This window comes from Tupaia chinensis, unplaced genomic scaffold, assembly GCF_000334495.1.
Source record: "Tupaia chinensis unplaced genomic scaffold, TupChi_1.0 Scaffold000387_1, whole genome shotgun sequence".
NCBI classification, from domain to species: domain Eukaryota; kingdom Metazoa; phylum Chordata; class Mammalia; order Scandentia; family Tupaiidae; genus Tupaia; species Tupaia belangeri.
In genome coordinates, this window is record NW_006159889.1 from 2,352,847 (window position 1) to 2,365,395 (window position 12,549).

Consider the following 12,549-nt stretch of genomic DNA (forward strand, 5'->3'; position numbering starts at 1 on the left):
TTCTTTCTTGCACCTGCCCGGGATCTTCCCCCAGACCTTTCTGCGAGTACGAGCCAACCGGCAGACCCGACTGAATGGTGAGTCCTGCCCGGCCCCTCCCTCCGCCCCACCCCCGGCCTCCTCCCTCCCTCACTGCCTGCAGCGCCTGGCTTGCCTAGGTCTTTTCGACATTGAGGCCCGTTGGCTTCTTCGCAGCACAGGGCCGGAGTATGTACAAACCAAGGCGGCCGCCCTCAGTTTCCCTGTCTGTGTAATGGAGGTTATGGTTCCCAGCTCCTGCCTAAGCCTCTCTAAAGGCCCCGAAGATCCCTGGGGGGCAATAAGTGCTGGAGAATGAGGAACAAGCCACACAATTCCACTCGGGAGCTCAGCTTTGAATTTGCAAACTGCTGGGACCTCACTATACAAGCCGGCAGGGCGCTGAAAATGTTTTTCTTACAGTTTTTAATCAGTGCCCAGTAGTGTGAATGCAGCCTCTCTGCTGAGACTTGACAATGCACTGAGATCTGGAGTTCCCACGGCAACAGGAACTAACTCATCCCAGGGCTCTTTGAGTTATCAGTCGGCCCACATTTCACAAAGGTGATCAGCGTGGGTTCGACAGCTCTTAGAGGCCTTCTATGAAAGCAAGCCATGGATGCACTACCTGGCGGCCTCCCTTTTGGATTCAAACCTCTGGAGCATTCCTGTTTGTGGAACACAATTGAATGGCCCTAGCTTTTTGTGCTGACTAGGATGTGGCTGTAAGGGGCTTAGGGTCTCTGGGCCAGCTGGTAAGTGAGTGAGGCCATGGCCATTCAAGATCTCCGGCTCGTATCACTTGGTGTCAGCTGCCAGTCTGGAAGACGGAGAGCATTGGTTATGGCACCAGGTTTCGCTCCATTCTTACAACTCTTCTGAGAGGAAAGTGTTATGCACATTTCCTGAACAAGGAAACTGAAGCTTTGAGAGGGAAAGGTGATTTATTTAAAATCACGCAGCTGGGATGTAGCAAAGCCATGATTGAGCCAAAGTTTGTTACCTCGAAAGCTTGTGCTAACCCATCTATGCCATGCTACCTCCACGGCACATGTTTGACTTTCCTACTGTGAAGTAGCCTCTGAATAGAGAACAAACTTTTTTATTTTTTTTTTTAACCACACTTGAGTAAGTTGAGCTCAGAACTCATAAAGTGAATGGTGAGGAGAAAACCAAAAGCCTTGCTTGTCTGAAAAGTTCCAGAAGAAGCCTGGTCCATCAGGGTCCTAGCTCTCTAAGGGACCATCTGCTGACCAAAGTGTCCTGGATAAGGAGAACATCCAGCATCATGGATCCTTGGTGGGTCTGTAGATCCGTTTCTTCATTCAGTCATCAACCTGTGCCTTTCATCTGCCCCTTTTTATCCAAGGAGGCACTTTCTTAGACGCTGGGCATTAGACGCTGGGCAGAGTGGGTGAGGAACCTTGTATTAGCACCCTGCTCCACACTGGGCTTCTAGAAATCGTAGATCCCTGCTCAGTGCCTTTTTCATATCTCATCCCTTCTTGATCCCAGCCCTGGCTTTAGATTGTCAAGGTTGTTTGAGCCTGAGATACCAAGTTAGGGCAGCCAAAGCAAAGAGATCTGGATCTTTGTCCACAGAGTCAAGTGGGGTACCAGAACATAGTCATGTCTCCCACAGTGAAAACACGGGCAACTGAAGGAACAGGTAAGGCTACACATGAAGGTTTCTCAAACTACATGTTTTGTTCTGCTGAGATGGTGGCTTTTCTTTCTGTTTTCATTCTAGGGCCACTCCATTTGGAGGTTAGAGTAGCTCCCTGCCTCAGACCCTCAGGAGGCAGGAGTTAGGGCCGAGCACACTAGCAAAGATCAGTCTTTGTCAGTGTTACTCAGTCACAGACAGACTCTTAGGACAGGAAAGTAGGGGTAAGGCCTGGTTTCTTATCTTGCATTTGCCACTTTTTAGCTACTTGGACAAGTGCCTTGATTTCTCTGAGCTTTGGTTTCTTCATCGGTAAAAATGGTATAATGCAACCTAGCTTCAGTATGTAGAAGTAAACAAGCTGACTTGTCCAAGATGCTTGGCTGTGATCCTGACATACAGTAGAAGTCCTAATTGTAACAGGTCAACTCAACTCTCATCTAGGTTCCCCTCCCTAGACTGCATTCATGAGCTTCCCATCAGGAAGGGCATGAATGAGGGAGTCCTTCCTGGCCATGCAGTGGGGAACCTTTTCCTCCTTGGTTGACTCCTCTCCCCACATCGATCTCATCTCAGAGTGACCATCTCTGATCCTGTTGTCACGTCCTGGGAGGGGCTAGAGGGAACTGAGTCCCTTGTTTTGACCCCTTCCTGCTTCAGTGACAGGAGGGCTGCAGAGAGGGATTAGTGAGCTAATTAGAAATGATTGCATCTCTCAGCATTAATTAGCAGTGCTGTGGGCTTATAGTGTGCACTTTGGAACTGAGCCCCCTGTGGGACAGCATAGCAGGCAGCCTTCCACCTCTAGGGCCTGCCAGCCCTCTGCACTGATTAGAAATGATGGAACAGGTTTTGGTAGACACAGTAAGGGCTACCCTCTCAAGGTACCCTGGGCCCTGTGATTTGAGTGCCCAGGGTCTGACCTACACCCTCCAGATTCTTTATTGACTGAATCTCAGTCTCCTCTCCTGTAGAATGGGAACACTAGGCACCAGAGAGAGAGAGAGAAAGCCCCCCTCCACTGGGGTGTGGTCACGCTCCATCTCTTCATCCCATCACATATGCCTGGCATGTTTTTCAAGCCACTGGGGCCAGGATTCGAACCACAGTCGGCCATGTGGGATCTAGTTCCTTATACGCAGGGCTTAACCACTGTGCTATGGCACTAACCCCAAAGGGATTTGAGCTGATGAGTGAATAGCAGGCTAAGTCAGGCCCTTGGAGGGAACTTGGGTTAGCCAAGAGAAGTTCTCTAGAGTTGTATTTCAAAAGTGGTCTTGGCCTTCTGGGGAAGAGCTAGCAACATGGAGTTTCTTTGCCCATTAGATTCTTACCAAGCACTGCAGATAGGGAGATGTGGGTTGAGTTTAAGCCAGCTGTGGTCAAAGAATGGACACTTCTCTGGCCTGGCACCACCTTCTCCAGTGCTCTTGGCAAGGCCCAGGCCATGAAAGAGCAGGAGGACTAAAATGATGGCCAGATCGGGTGCCAAACAAAGGGCTAATGGCTGGCAAGAGGTCGGGGTATGTCAGCTCCACAGGGACCCTGGGAGCTACAGTGACCGTCTGCCTCCTCTGTGCTTTGTTTTCGGTTTCTCCGCGCAGCTCGGATTGGGAAAATGAAACGGAGGAAGCAAGATGAAGGGCAGGTATGTCCCCTGTGCCACCGCCCCCTGGCAGGATCGGAGCAGGAGATGAGTAGGCATGTGGAGCGTTGCCTTTTGAAGGTAGAGGGGCCATCACACTCCCCCCCCCAACACTAGCTGCCAATTACCCCTGGATCTTTCGGGCTCTTGGGGTCTCCATGTGGTCTCAGCAGCTTCTTCCCCTCTGTTTGCTATCTTTCCTTGCTTTCACCCTCTCATTCCTCCCTCGGGCTCTGGTGGGAATTATTGGGAAGAGCCCAGGCCTTTGACCTATAGACTTCAAAGGAGCCCTGGAGCTGGGGACCCATCTGACTCACTGCAGCTGGGCTAGAGCTGTGCCTGCCTTGCTGGCTCTGGGAGCAGGTAGGGATGGCCTGGCTCTGCGTGACCCTGCTGTGCTCTTCGCAGAGGGAAGGCTCCTGCATGGCTGAGGACGATGCTGTGGACATCGAGCATGAGAACAGCAACCGCTTTGAGGAGTATGAGTGGTGTGGGCAGAAGCGGATACGGGCCACCACTCTCCTGGAAGGTGGCTTCCGAGGTACAAGCAGCTGACACATAGGCAGTGGCCCTCTGGTGGCCAGGCCCCTCCCGGGTATCCGTCTATGGGAGTTGAGAGGTCGGGGCTAGGGGCTGGCCATCCACTCCGCCACGTGGGAACTGCTGCTGGTGGGGCTCCTTTGTGACCGCTGCCTGCCTGTGATGTGCATATTAAAATGGATGTATTTGGGTGGGGAAATGGAATTGTGAGGCTGCAAGCTAGGAGTGACGAGGGGGGCTCTCAGCCTCGGGTGATGCATTGAAGGTGACAGCCAAGCCGCGTTAGCACCTGCATAAAATATTAAAGGGACGGTTATGCATTTATCACTCCATCCCTCTTAAGGCTGATAAATGAGAATCCAGCAACCTGCTGTACACCTCCAGCACTGGGGGCCCTGAGGGCTTCCAGGCAAACACATTGGATTTTCCTCCTCCTCCTCCTTAGCCCTGTGTCAGAAAAATCAGTTACAGAGGAGAGAGTGAGTTATGGCAAAATTTGACCTCCCATGAGCTTCATTGGTGAATCTAATTTTAGCTCTGATCCCATCCCTTCTCCCTGGGCGCCCTTGGCCCTGAAGCAAAAGGGGCCTGGGCCCAGCTGCTCCCTGTTTCCCCTGGGCTCTTCCCAGTTGCTGCAGAGGAGTTCCTCCAGGACCCTCCCAGCTTCTTAGAGGGGCATGATTTGCCTCCTCAGGTCAGGTGGCAGAACTGGTGCCCAGAGTCGGTGCCTTGTTAAACTCCCCTGCCTTGGGCAGTGGAAAGAAAAGACTGTCTGCCTCCTGGCCTCCAGCTCTCGCTCTCTGTATGCACACGCACAGCTGGCACTGCAGCTTGTGGTCATTAAGTGAGCCAATCTGCTTCCCGTCTGCCTCCCGTTCTCTGGGCAGCACCCTTGGGAGTACCACTGCGTATGTCTCTGGGGACTCACAGCAGCTGAGAAGAGGGTCTCTGCCTGCTGGGGGGCGGGTTCCCAGGCTGTCGCTGAGGAGGAGTCTCCACCAGGACAGATGGGCTGTGTGAAGGCCTGAGAACCCAGATGGGACATTATGCCTCTGGGCTTCTCCCAGGCTTAGGGGGGCAAGCCAAAACATAAATCAGGAAGGTGAGTCAGACCAGACCACTTCCCTGAGCCCAAACGGAACAGTGTTCATTGGCTGTTTTACTCTGGTCTTGTGCTAGAGCTTTCAAGTATCTGAGGCCCTGGAAGAATGAGCAGCAGAGCTCTGGATCCTGGGAACTGCACACACAAGTGTCTGGTGGCAGCCTGCAGGGGCAGTTCCAGGGTGCTGCTCTAGGTCAGCTCTATTGGCAGCTGCAGCTCTTCACACTTCCCTATGCTGTGGCAGCTCCTCAGTCGGGTTTCTTGGCACAGAACTGGGCTGATGGACACCAGCTCAGGCTTGGGCTCCACAGGGCCTACTGCTCCCACAGCATCTCCCTGTGCTGAGATGGGCTGACAGTGCGGTGTGAGGGGCTCTTAGGCCCTGGGCGGGTATCAGTTTTCCCTGAGTGTTTACACTATGAGGTTGTTCCTTTCAAGAATTCCTGAGGGGAGTTCAAAGGGGGCTTTACTTTGAGCGATTTGGAGAGCGAGAATGAGAGTGAGACTTGAAGAGGGAACAGGGGCCGGAGGTGCCTTTATCTGCAGAGAATTGCTCCAGCTTTCCCGATAGAAGCTGCTGCCGCCTCTTAAACAGCTTAGTGTAGTCAAAAGACAGACAGACTTGAAAGGCTGTTTTACAGCGAGATCAGCGGGGGCCACGAGGCAGAGCGTGGGGCACAGTGGAGCGGAGGAGGCTGAGGCTCCTCAGTGGGGGGGTGCTATCAAAGGAGGCCCTGGCTGATCATCCCTGTCTCTGCCCCTGAAGCCTGTCTGCAAAAGCTGACCATCTGTTGGCCTACCCTCTACAGCCTACCCTTCGTGGCCAGGACCGATAGGCCCAGCTCTTGGGGGGTTGGGTGTGGCCCCGCCAGGCGGGCTGGTGTCAGTGCAGCGCATTGATCGCCCGCCGGGCGGGCCGGGCCGCAAGCCGGGCAGCGCGTGCTTAATGTGATTGAAAGGCAGTTAAAATGGCGGTGACCTTTTCAGGAGGAATTAGATTGCCTGCCAAGACCGGTTAGAGGGAGTGATAACGCCGGCTGAAGAAGCTGCCCAGCCGACTTCAGAGAGAGGGAGGCAGAGGGGAAGGAACAGCGAGTGGCGAGGCCCATTTAAGCTGCACTGTGCGTGCTGACAGAACAGAGATTGCTGTCCTTGTTAGATATGAAAGAATTGAGGAATTGCAGATAAGTTCTTGTATCCGATCGTCACCTATCCCTCCTCGGGCTCGGGCTCCTTCGTCGTCATCTGCATCTTTTCCCACCAGGACCACTGGAGCTGGTCTGCAGGATCAGATCTTTTACCTTGAATGTAATCTGCTCTGAGAGGGCAGGAACAAGCAAGAGTTCTGGGGAGACACCTGGCTGTGGGGAGCAGCCTTAGAGATGGGCACCTGTTGTCACAAGGGGCGGCCCAGGTATCTCAGGCCTACGGGTGCTTGTAATTGGTATTTTAGGACAGAGTGAAGGACCAGACAGAACAAGCAATAGGCCAGACCAAGATGGGTCCACTGGAGATAACTTTTTATATAGACTAAAGGAAATAGTTAAAGATTTATAAAGTAAAATGGAAGAAACTGTGTATCTTGGAGACACTTTAACCTTCCCAGTTCTAGAAGAAAACCTTAGGCTATTGATTGTCCTTTTAGAACCTAGAGTTTTCTAACCTACTGCTTCTTGCATGAAGAGCAACACACAGAGCCTCACTTCACCAGCATGCCGCTAAAGAGAGTTGAGAGACAAAGATGCCCTTGGGAAGTAGCTTGCCAAATCTGGGCAGAGTGAGGGAGTTCTGGGCTAGGGAAGCAGGCCACAGGGGAAACCTAGTTGTGTAGTCCTAGACCAGCCTGCCCCTGCCTGTAGTCAGGGTATGAGGTGAGCGAGCCGAGCCTTTGCTCTCGTTCCCCACATCCAGCCCCTGTGTCCCGAGGTGGGGAGCCTTGGTCCCTCCCCTGTACTTCACTGTCAGGCACAGGCTGGACCAGGGACGTGAGAACAAATGGTCACATAAGCAGGCAGTGGTCTGGTGGGCACAGGAGTGGTGCCATGGGGGATTTCCCAGAGGCTGCATAGGAGGCAGAAGGTGTCCACAGAAGGCGTCTGTCTTTGAGCTGTGCACGTGAGTGCTTTGCTCGAATCCAGCATGGAGCCCCTTTGAATCAAACAGGTGGAGTGTGGGGGAGAGCGTACTAAGGCAGTCAGCTGTATGGGGTTTCTGGATCTGGGCCTAGGGGCTGCCTTGAGTTCCAGGTTTGGGCTAGTTCCAAGTAGCCTGGATGAGACGTGGAAAACAGGCAGGGCAAGTTTGGCACAGATCTTTTAACTGGCAGTTTTTGATAAAATTTCTGCACCAGATTATGGGGCAAGGAAGTGAGAGGTGTTGTGAGTTCACAGGCACGGGCACATAGCCCTCACTTGGGCACGTAGTCTTGCATGTCGGTTGTCAAAGATGGGAGACCCAGGTGCTAAAAATGTCCTCTGGCACAGCCCTGCTGTCTGGTCTAGCCAGTGACAGGTGTTGGAACAGCACACTGCAGGAGGCAGTCTTTAACGGAGCAGGTTAGGGCTGCTCCCTTCCAGTTCCTACCACCGTTACTTACAACTGTCGCCTGTTGGGAGGGGTGAGAAGAGGTGGCAAGGAGCAAGCACCTTCTGTCCCCTGTGGCGACTGACGGAATTTAATCGCCTTTTGGAACACAATTGTTAAGCCGGGACAGAGGGAGTGCAGGCTGAAGGAGCAAGTATCAATGGTTTTAAACGGCCTCTGTCTCCCTGCGTCTCTCCTGACGTGAGGCAGTGAAACGCGTTATCGAGGAGGCCCGGAAAGTGGCTAAGTGCGTTTGACACACGCCAACTCCCTGCCTCCACACTGGATAATTGCATTGTCAACTGTTCAGCGAGGTGGCAGGTGACACTGCAGGCCGATTGATTGTCCCGCATCGCAGCTCCCCAGACTGTCAGCTCCCCAATCGATGGCGTTTACACAAGACACCGTAACTGCATCTGTAACTAATTCCAGTGTAAAACTCTCCGGAAGCTGCTGGCCTTGCCCTCCCCATTGGAGAGCACAGGGCCCTGGAGGGCCCCAAGACTTCTCTTTCTCCCTGGGCTCTGGTTTTGTTGGGAGCAGCAGGTGAGGAAATCGATGCTTCCTTTTTTGTGGTTTCAGGTTCCAGGACGTTATTGCCCCCAGTAAACTGGCATCTCCAGTTTCTTGATCAATCATCTAATCAATTGATTAAATTAACACTGATTTCCTCCCTCCCTTCTCAATGACCCAGGAAGAAATGAGTTTATGAGAGAAGGGTCATTTTTATAAAATTTAGATCTGCATATCATTGCAACCCTCTCCCTCTTGCTACGTGTTCCCTGGGAGGGAAGAGAGTTTTCATCCCGTGCCTCCCCTTCCCCTGACTGAGCTGGGTGACTCTGGCACCCACCCTATTGGGCATCATTGGCCACCAGGCTTAGTTCGCCTATGTGTGGGGGCTCAGCCCCTCTTGTCACTTTAAGGTAGGGCAGAACCTTAGCAAGAGGGCCTCCCTAGTGACGAAGGCACTCTGTGTCGTCGTGGAGGCCCTGGGCTGAGCTCCTTCCCTGGATAGCAGCAGCAGGAGTGGCAGCTTGCCTACGATCCCCAGAGCAACATGGAACAGGAGCCAGAGTCTTGGAAGGGAGCTCTCTGTGCCATCTTTCCTCTGAGTACCGGCTTGGGATATTCCAGCAGCTGAGGGCATAAAACGATCGTGGAACCGTCCTCTCCGAGCGGGAGGGGGCAGGCTGGCGGGGGCGCTGTCTGCATAAAACGGCTTTATGGCCGTTTCTTTTTATTATGATTCTGCCAGAAGTCAGCAAGTGACATTTCATTAAGAAAATAAAGTTTAATGTGCTGGGAAGGAGGTTGTAGCAGGCTGGGGCAGTACAAGAGTGAAATTGGCAGCAGCGGCCTGTTCCAAACACCTGTGGGGGCAGGGAGAGGTTCCCAACACCTGTCTCAGCTGGGGCAGGGTCAGAACAGACTGCCCAGACCAGAGGCAGAGAGAGCCCTTTCGCTTGGCAAGCAAGATGTGCTGTGCTCCTCGTCCTGCTGGCTGAGTGGAGGAGCAGCCGGGGGGTCTGTAGGGAAGGCGGTGTCCTGACGGGGCTCTGCTGGCCACCAGCTCTCCAGGTTCAGCCGGGTTCATTCCATGACCAAACATGGGAGCACATGTCAGGGAGGACTAAGGAAGGGGCACCTGGGGAAGTCTCATCCACCACCCAGACGCGTTGAGGACAGGGATCAGATCTTAGAACTCAACACCAAGTCAGAGGATGAACTTGGTAAAGATAACAACTACAAAAGATGTTGAGGTGAGAATTCACGCCTCCAGGGGTAGGGAGCAGCTCTGCGTGGGCACCCTGAGCTGGCGGCAGAAGGCATGCCTAAGCAGGTGTGTGTTCTTAGACCGGGAGTGAGGAGAGCAGGCAGAGCCGGAGGTGTGCAGGCACAGGTGTAAGGGAGCCGTAGGTTTGGGGGAGCGCAGGAACTGCTCCAGGCATGGCGGACGGTACGACTGTAGAGGAAGGGACTTCAGCCAAGGGATGCTGTTACACATCGAGAAGCTGAGACTTTCCCGGCGTTGTGGAGGCACCCTGCCCGGCTCTGCCGTGGCGGCCCCACCGGACCCAGGAGTGGTGCCGGTGTTCACTGCTTTCTTATTCGTCCCCTCACGAGCATGGGGGAGGGCTTGGCAGGGCTCGGGGGCGCAGACTCTAAGTGAACCTGATAGCACAGTCTGATTGATGGCGGAGTTTGTCTCCCAAACTGTCAGAGGGTTTATAGAGGTGCCACTCACCCACAAGGTGGGAATTGCTTGTCAGAACACCTGGTCATGAACAGGAGACAGAGCTGTAACTTGGTGTTTTCTCAGCTTAATGGCCCCGCTGCTGACCTGCCTGCTGCCTCAAGTGTGTCAGTGCCACAGGGGAGAGGGCAAATGAGGACTGGCAGGGACAGCTGGGCCCAGGAAGTGCCCTGCCTCGTTCTTTCCTTGGTGCTTTGTGGCATCTTTGTAAGACCAGACACCCGAGGGGCAGAAAGGAAAAGATAGGGAAGGAAGTACATCCAAAAAATGGAAAATTCTTTTTAGAGCTTAAAAGATGGAGACGTTTCCAGATGGAATAAACAGCATGAGCAAGGGTCTTAAGGCAGGATCTACAGGGTATGTTGGGCACACTGAGTGGTTCTGATGTACACACAGGGCTTGCGGAGTGGCAGGTGGTGCGGCGGTGGAACAGTAGATGTGCCCAGCCCTTCACGGGTCTGACTGAGGAGCCTGGGCCCGGTCGTGCATGCAGGAGGGAGCCGTGGTTTCAGAGCAGGGAAAAGGAGGGTCAGAACTGCAAGGTCAGCAGGATAAGGGAACACACCTCAGAACAGTCTGAGGTAACAGAATGGGCTTGGGGGCCCATCCCACGACTGTTACTCTTATGAGAATCCAAGCCCCAAGAGTAGAAAGAAGGGACAAGAAGGGATTTCTGAGCTCCTCAGGTAGAACCCTGAGCTGCCTCTTCCCTTCTTTAAGGAATCTACACTGTCCCCACTCACCACAGAGTCCATCATTTTCTTTTGACCGAGGCAGGGCTGCCATGCTGCCTAGTGGGGTGTGGTCTGAGACCCACTGAGAGGAAGCATGGCAGAGGTACCATCTCTGTGGCCCCTGGCCCAGGGCTCTCAGGAAGGGCGAGCTCAGGAGTCCGAGAGCCCAACCACCTGGCAGGTGAGTGGGCCTGCTGTAGCCTCAGCCGCCCACCCGTCCCCGTTACCACTAGTCTGCCGTTGGCTCTGCCACATGCACCTCAGAGGGGTCGGCTGCCCGCCTGGCCTCTGCCTTGCCTCAGCCCGGCCTGGCTGCTTTGAGAAGCAGGTGTGCATGCCTGTCCTCCCTCGTCTGTCCCTTCCTAATCCCTTTATAACTGCACTTGTCCAGGAATCTGGGCTGAGTGAGGTGGAGATGAATAATTAATGTCAGGCGCTTCAGACACCAAATATTTGAACAGCTGCCTGGTGTTTTTGCTGGCAAGGACCTGGCGGCCAAAATGAGGATATTGGCTGGGGGTCCCACTTGGTGGCTCCAATTGGCCTTATTCAGCCCTGTCCCCTCTGATGGACTTATCAGACTGGACGAGGGGACGTAGAGAGACCCAGGTCCTGGAGCAGGGTGGCCTTTCAGACCCAAGTTTCTGTCTTCCTGCTCTTCTTAGACCTGGAAGCAGGTGGATGGCAGGCCTGAGACTGGGTGTGTCTCAGGTCTCAGCAGGGTACACGTGGACTAGATCCCGAGTGGAGGCCTCTGGGAGCAGTGTGCAGGGCGAAGGGGTCATGCATCAAGAGCAGCAGAGTATCTGGCTCTGAATCCCAGGCTCCGTTTTTCTCACTGGGCCTTACTTGACCCCTACCTAGAGGAATGGAAGGGGCACCATCGGCCTCGTCTTGGCCCCTGTGGCATCATATCTTGCTTCCCACAGGCTCCGGCTTCGTCATGTGCAGTGGCAAAGAGAACCCAGACAGTGATGCTGACCTGGATGTGGATGGGGACGACACTCTGGAGTATGGGAAGCCACAGTATCCTTGGGGCCCTGTGGGGCGAGGGGGGCTGGAAGGGCAGGCCACGGGGAATAAGAAGAAGCTGGCACCTCTGGTCCTCACCCCCACCATTCCTGGGACCAGAATCTCAGCCTGGCTGGGGGGGATTTTGAGGATTTTAGCCTCATGGCCTACAATCTAGGATCCATTGTCCTTGACCACGGTGCCAGATACACGGAAGCTGACGTCATCCCCTGCACGGGCGAGGAGCCTGGCGAAGCTAAGGAGAGAGAGGCACTCCGAGGCGCAGTCCTAAAGCAAGTGTGGGCACAGGCGTGGGTGGGTGGGGTAGAGCGGTGGGGAGCTCTGAGGCCAGGCTCAACCCAGTGCTCACCTTGGGCTATCCTGCCTACCCTCAGGCCTCACTGTGTTCTTTCCTTTCCTGTAGTGGTGGCCCTCCCAGCACACGTATCACGCCTGAGTTCTCTAAATGGGCCAGCGATGGTAAGTTCTGACCCAGGGTAGGAGTGATGGGGCAGGGGGACATCCCGAGATGGAGGGACTGCCTGAAGTCCAGCCCCTCAACTCTGCTGCCCAGTCTGGCCAGAGTGTGAGTTGTCTCTGTCTCAGCAGAGATGCCATCCACCAGCAATGGAGAGAGCAGCAAGCAGGAGGCCATGCAGAAGACCTGCAAGAATAGTGACATCGAGAAGTGAGTGTGCTCAGCCAGGAAGGACGGGGCCCCTGGGACAGCAGTTCAGCTGGAGGGAGAGGGGCCTTTGCTGGCAGGAAGGTCTGCGCCAGGGCTTCTGGCCCTCCTGAGTGCTCTTAGTCCTGCTGCCGTGGGCACACGGCAGTGGGGCCCAGCTGGTGCTAAGATGACTCTGTGAATTGATCACCGGGCCCCGGCCCCGGGAGCCTTGGTGGAGGGAGGAGCAGTCGGCCTGCCTGCCTGCCCGCTGCGGCAGCCTCCGCCCGGAGCGTGATGTATGGCCGCCCCACCCCGCCCGCCTGCGT

General features: G+C 54.6%; 1 protein-coding gene across 5 annotated transcripts in view; it reads left to right on the top strand.

The window, feature by feature from the left end:
- The window catches only part of RNF220 (ring finger protein 220), a 347,984-nt gene that overhangs the window by 328,425 nt on the left and 7,010 nt on the right, over positions 1 to 12,549 (top strand). For 2 of the 5 annotated variants that reach the window (XM_006153783.3, XM_006153785.3), the window contains 7 exons: positions 35 to 77; positions 3,289 to 3,410; positions 3,738 to 3,870; positions 11,475 to 11,571; positions 11,763 to 11,849; positions 11,981 to 12,036; positions 12,163 to 12,244. In XM_006153783.3, coding sequence (XP_006153845.1) covers positions 35 to 77; positions 3,289 to 3,410; positions 3,738 to 3,870; positions 11,475 to 11,571; positions 11,763 to 11,849; positions 11,981 to 12,036; positions 12,163 to 12,244 — 620 coding nt within the window. The remainder of the gene's footprint in view (positions 1 to 34; positions 78 to 3,288; positions 3,411 to 3,737; positions 3,871 to 11,474; positions 11,572 to 11,762; positions 11,850 to 11,980; positions 12,037 to 12,162; positions 12,245 to 12,549) is intronic. The other 3 variants (XM_006153787.3, XM_006153788.3, XM_014589875.2) reach the window with 3 other exon arrangements.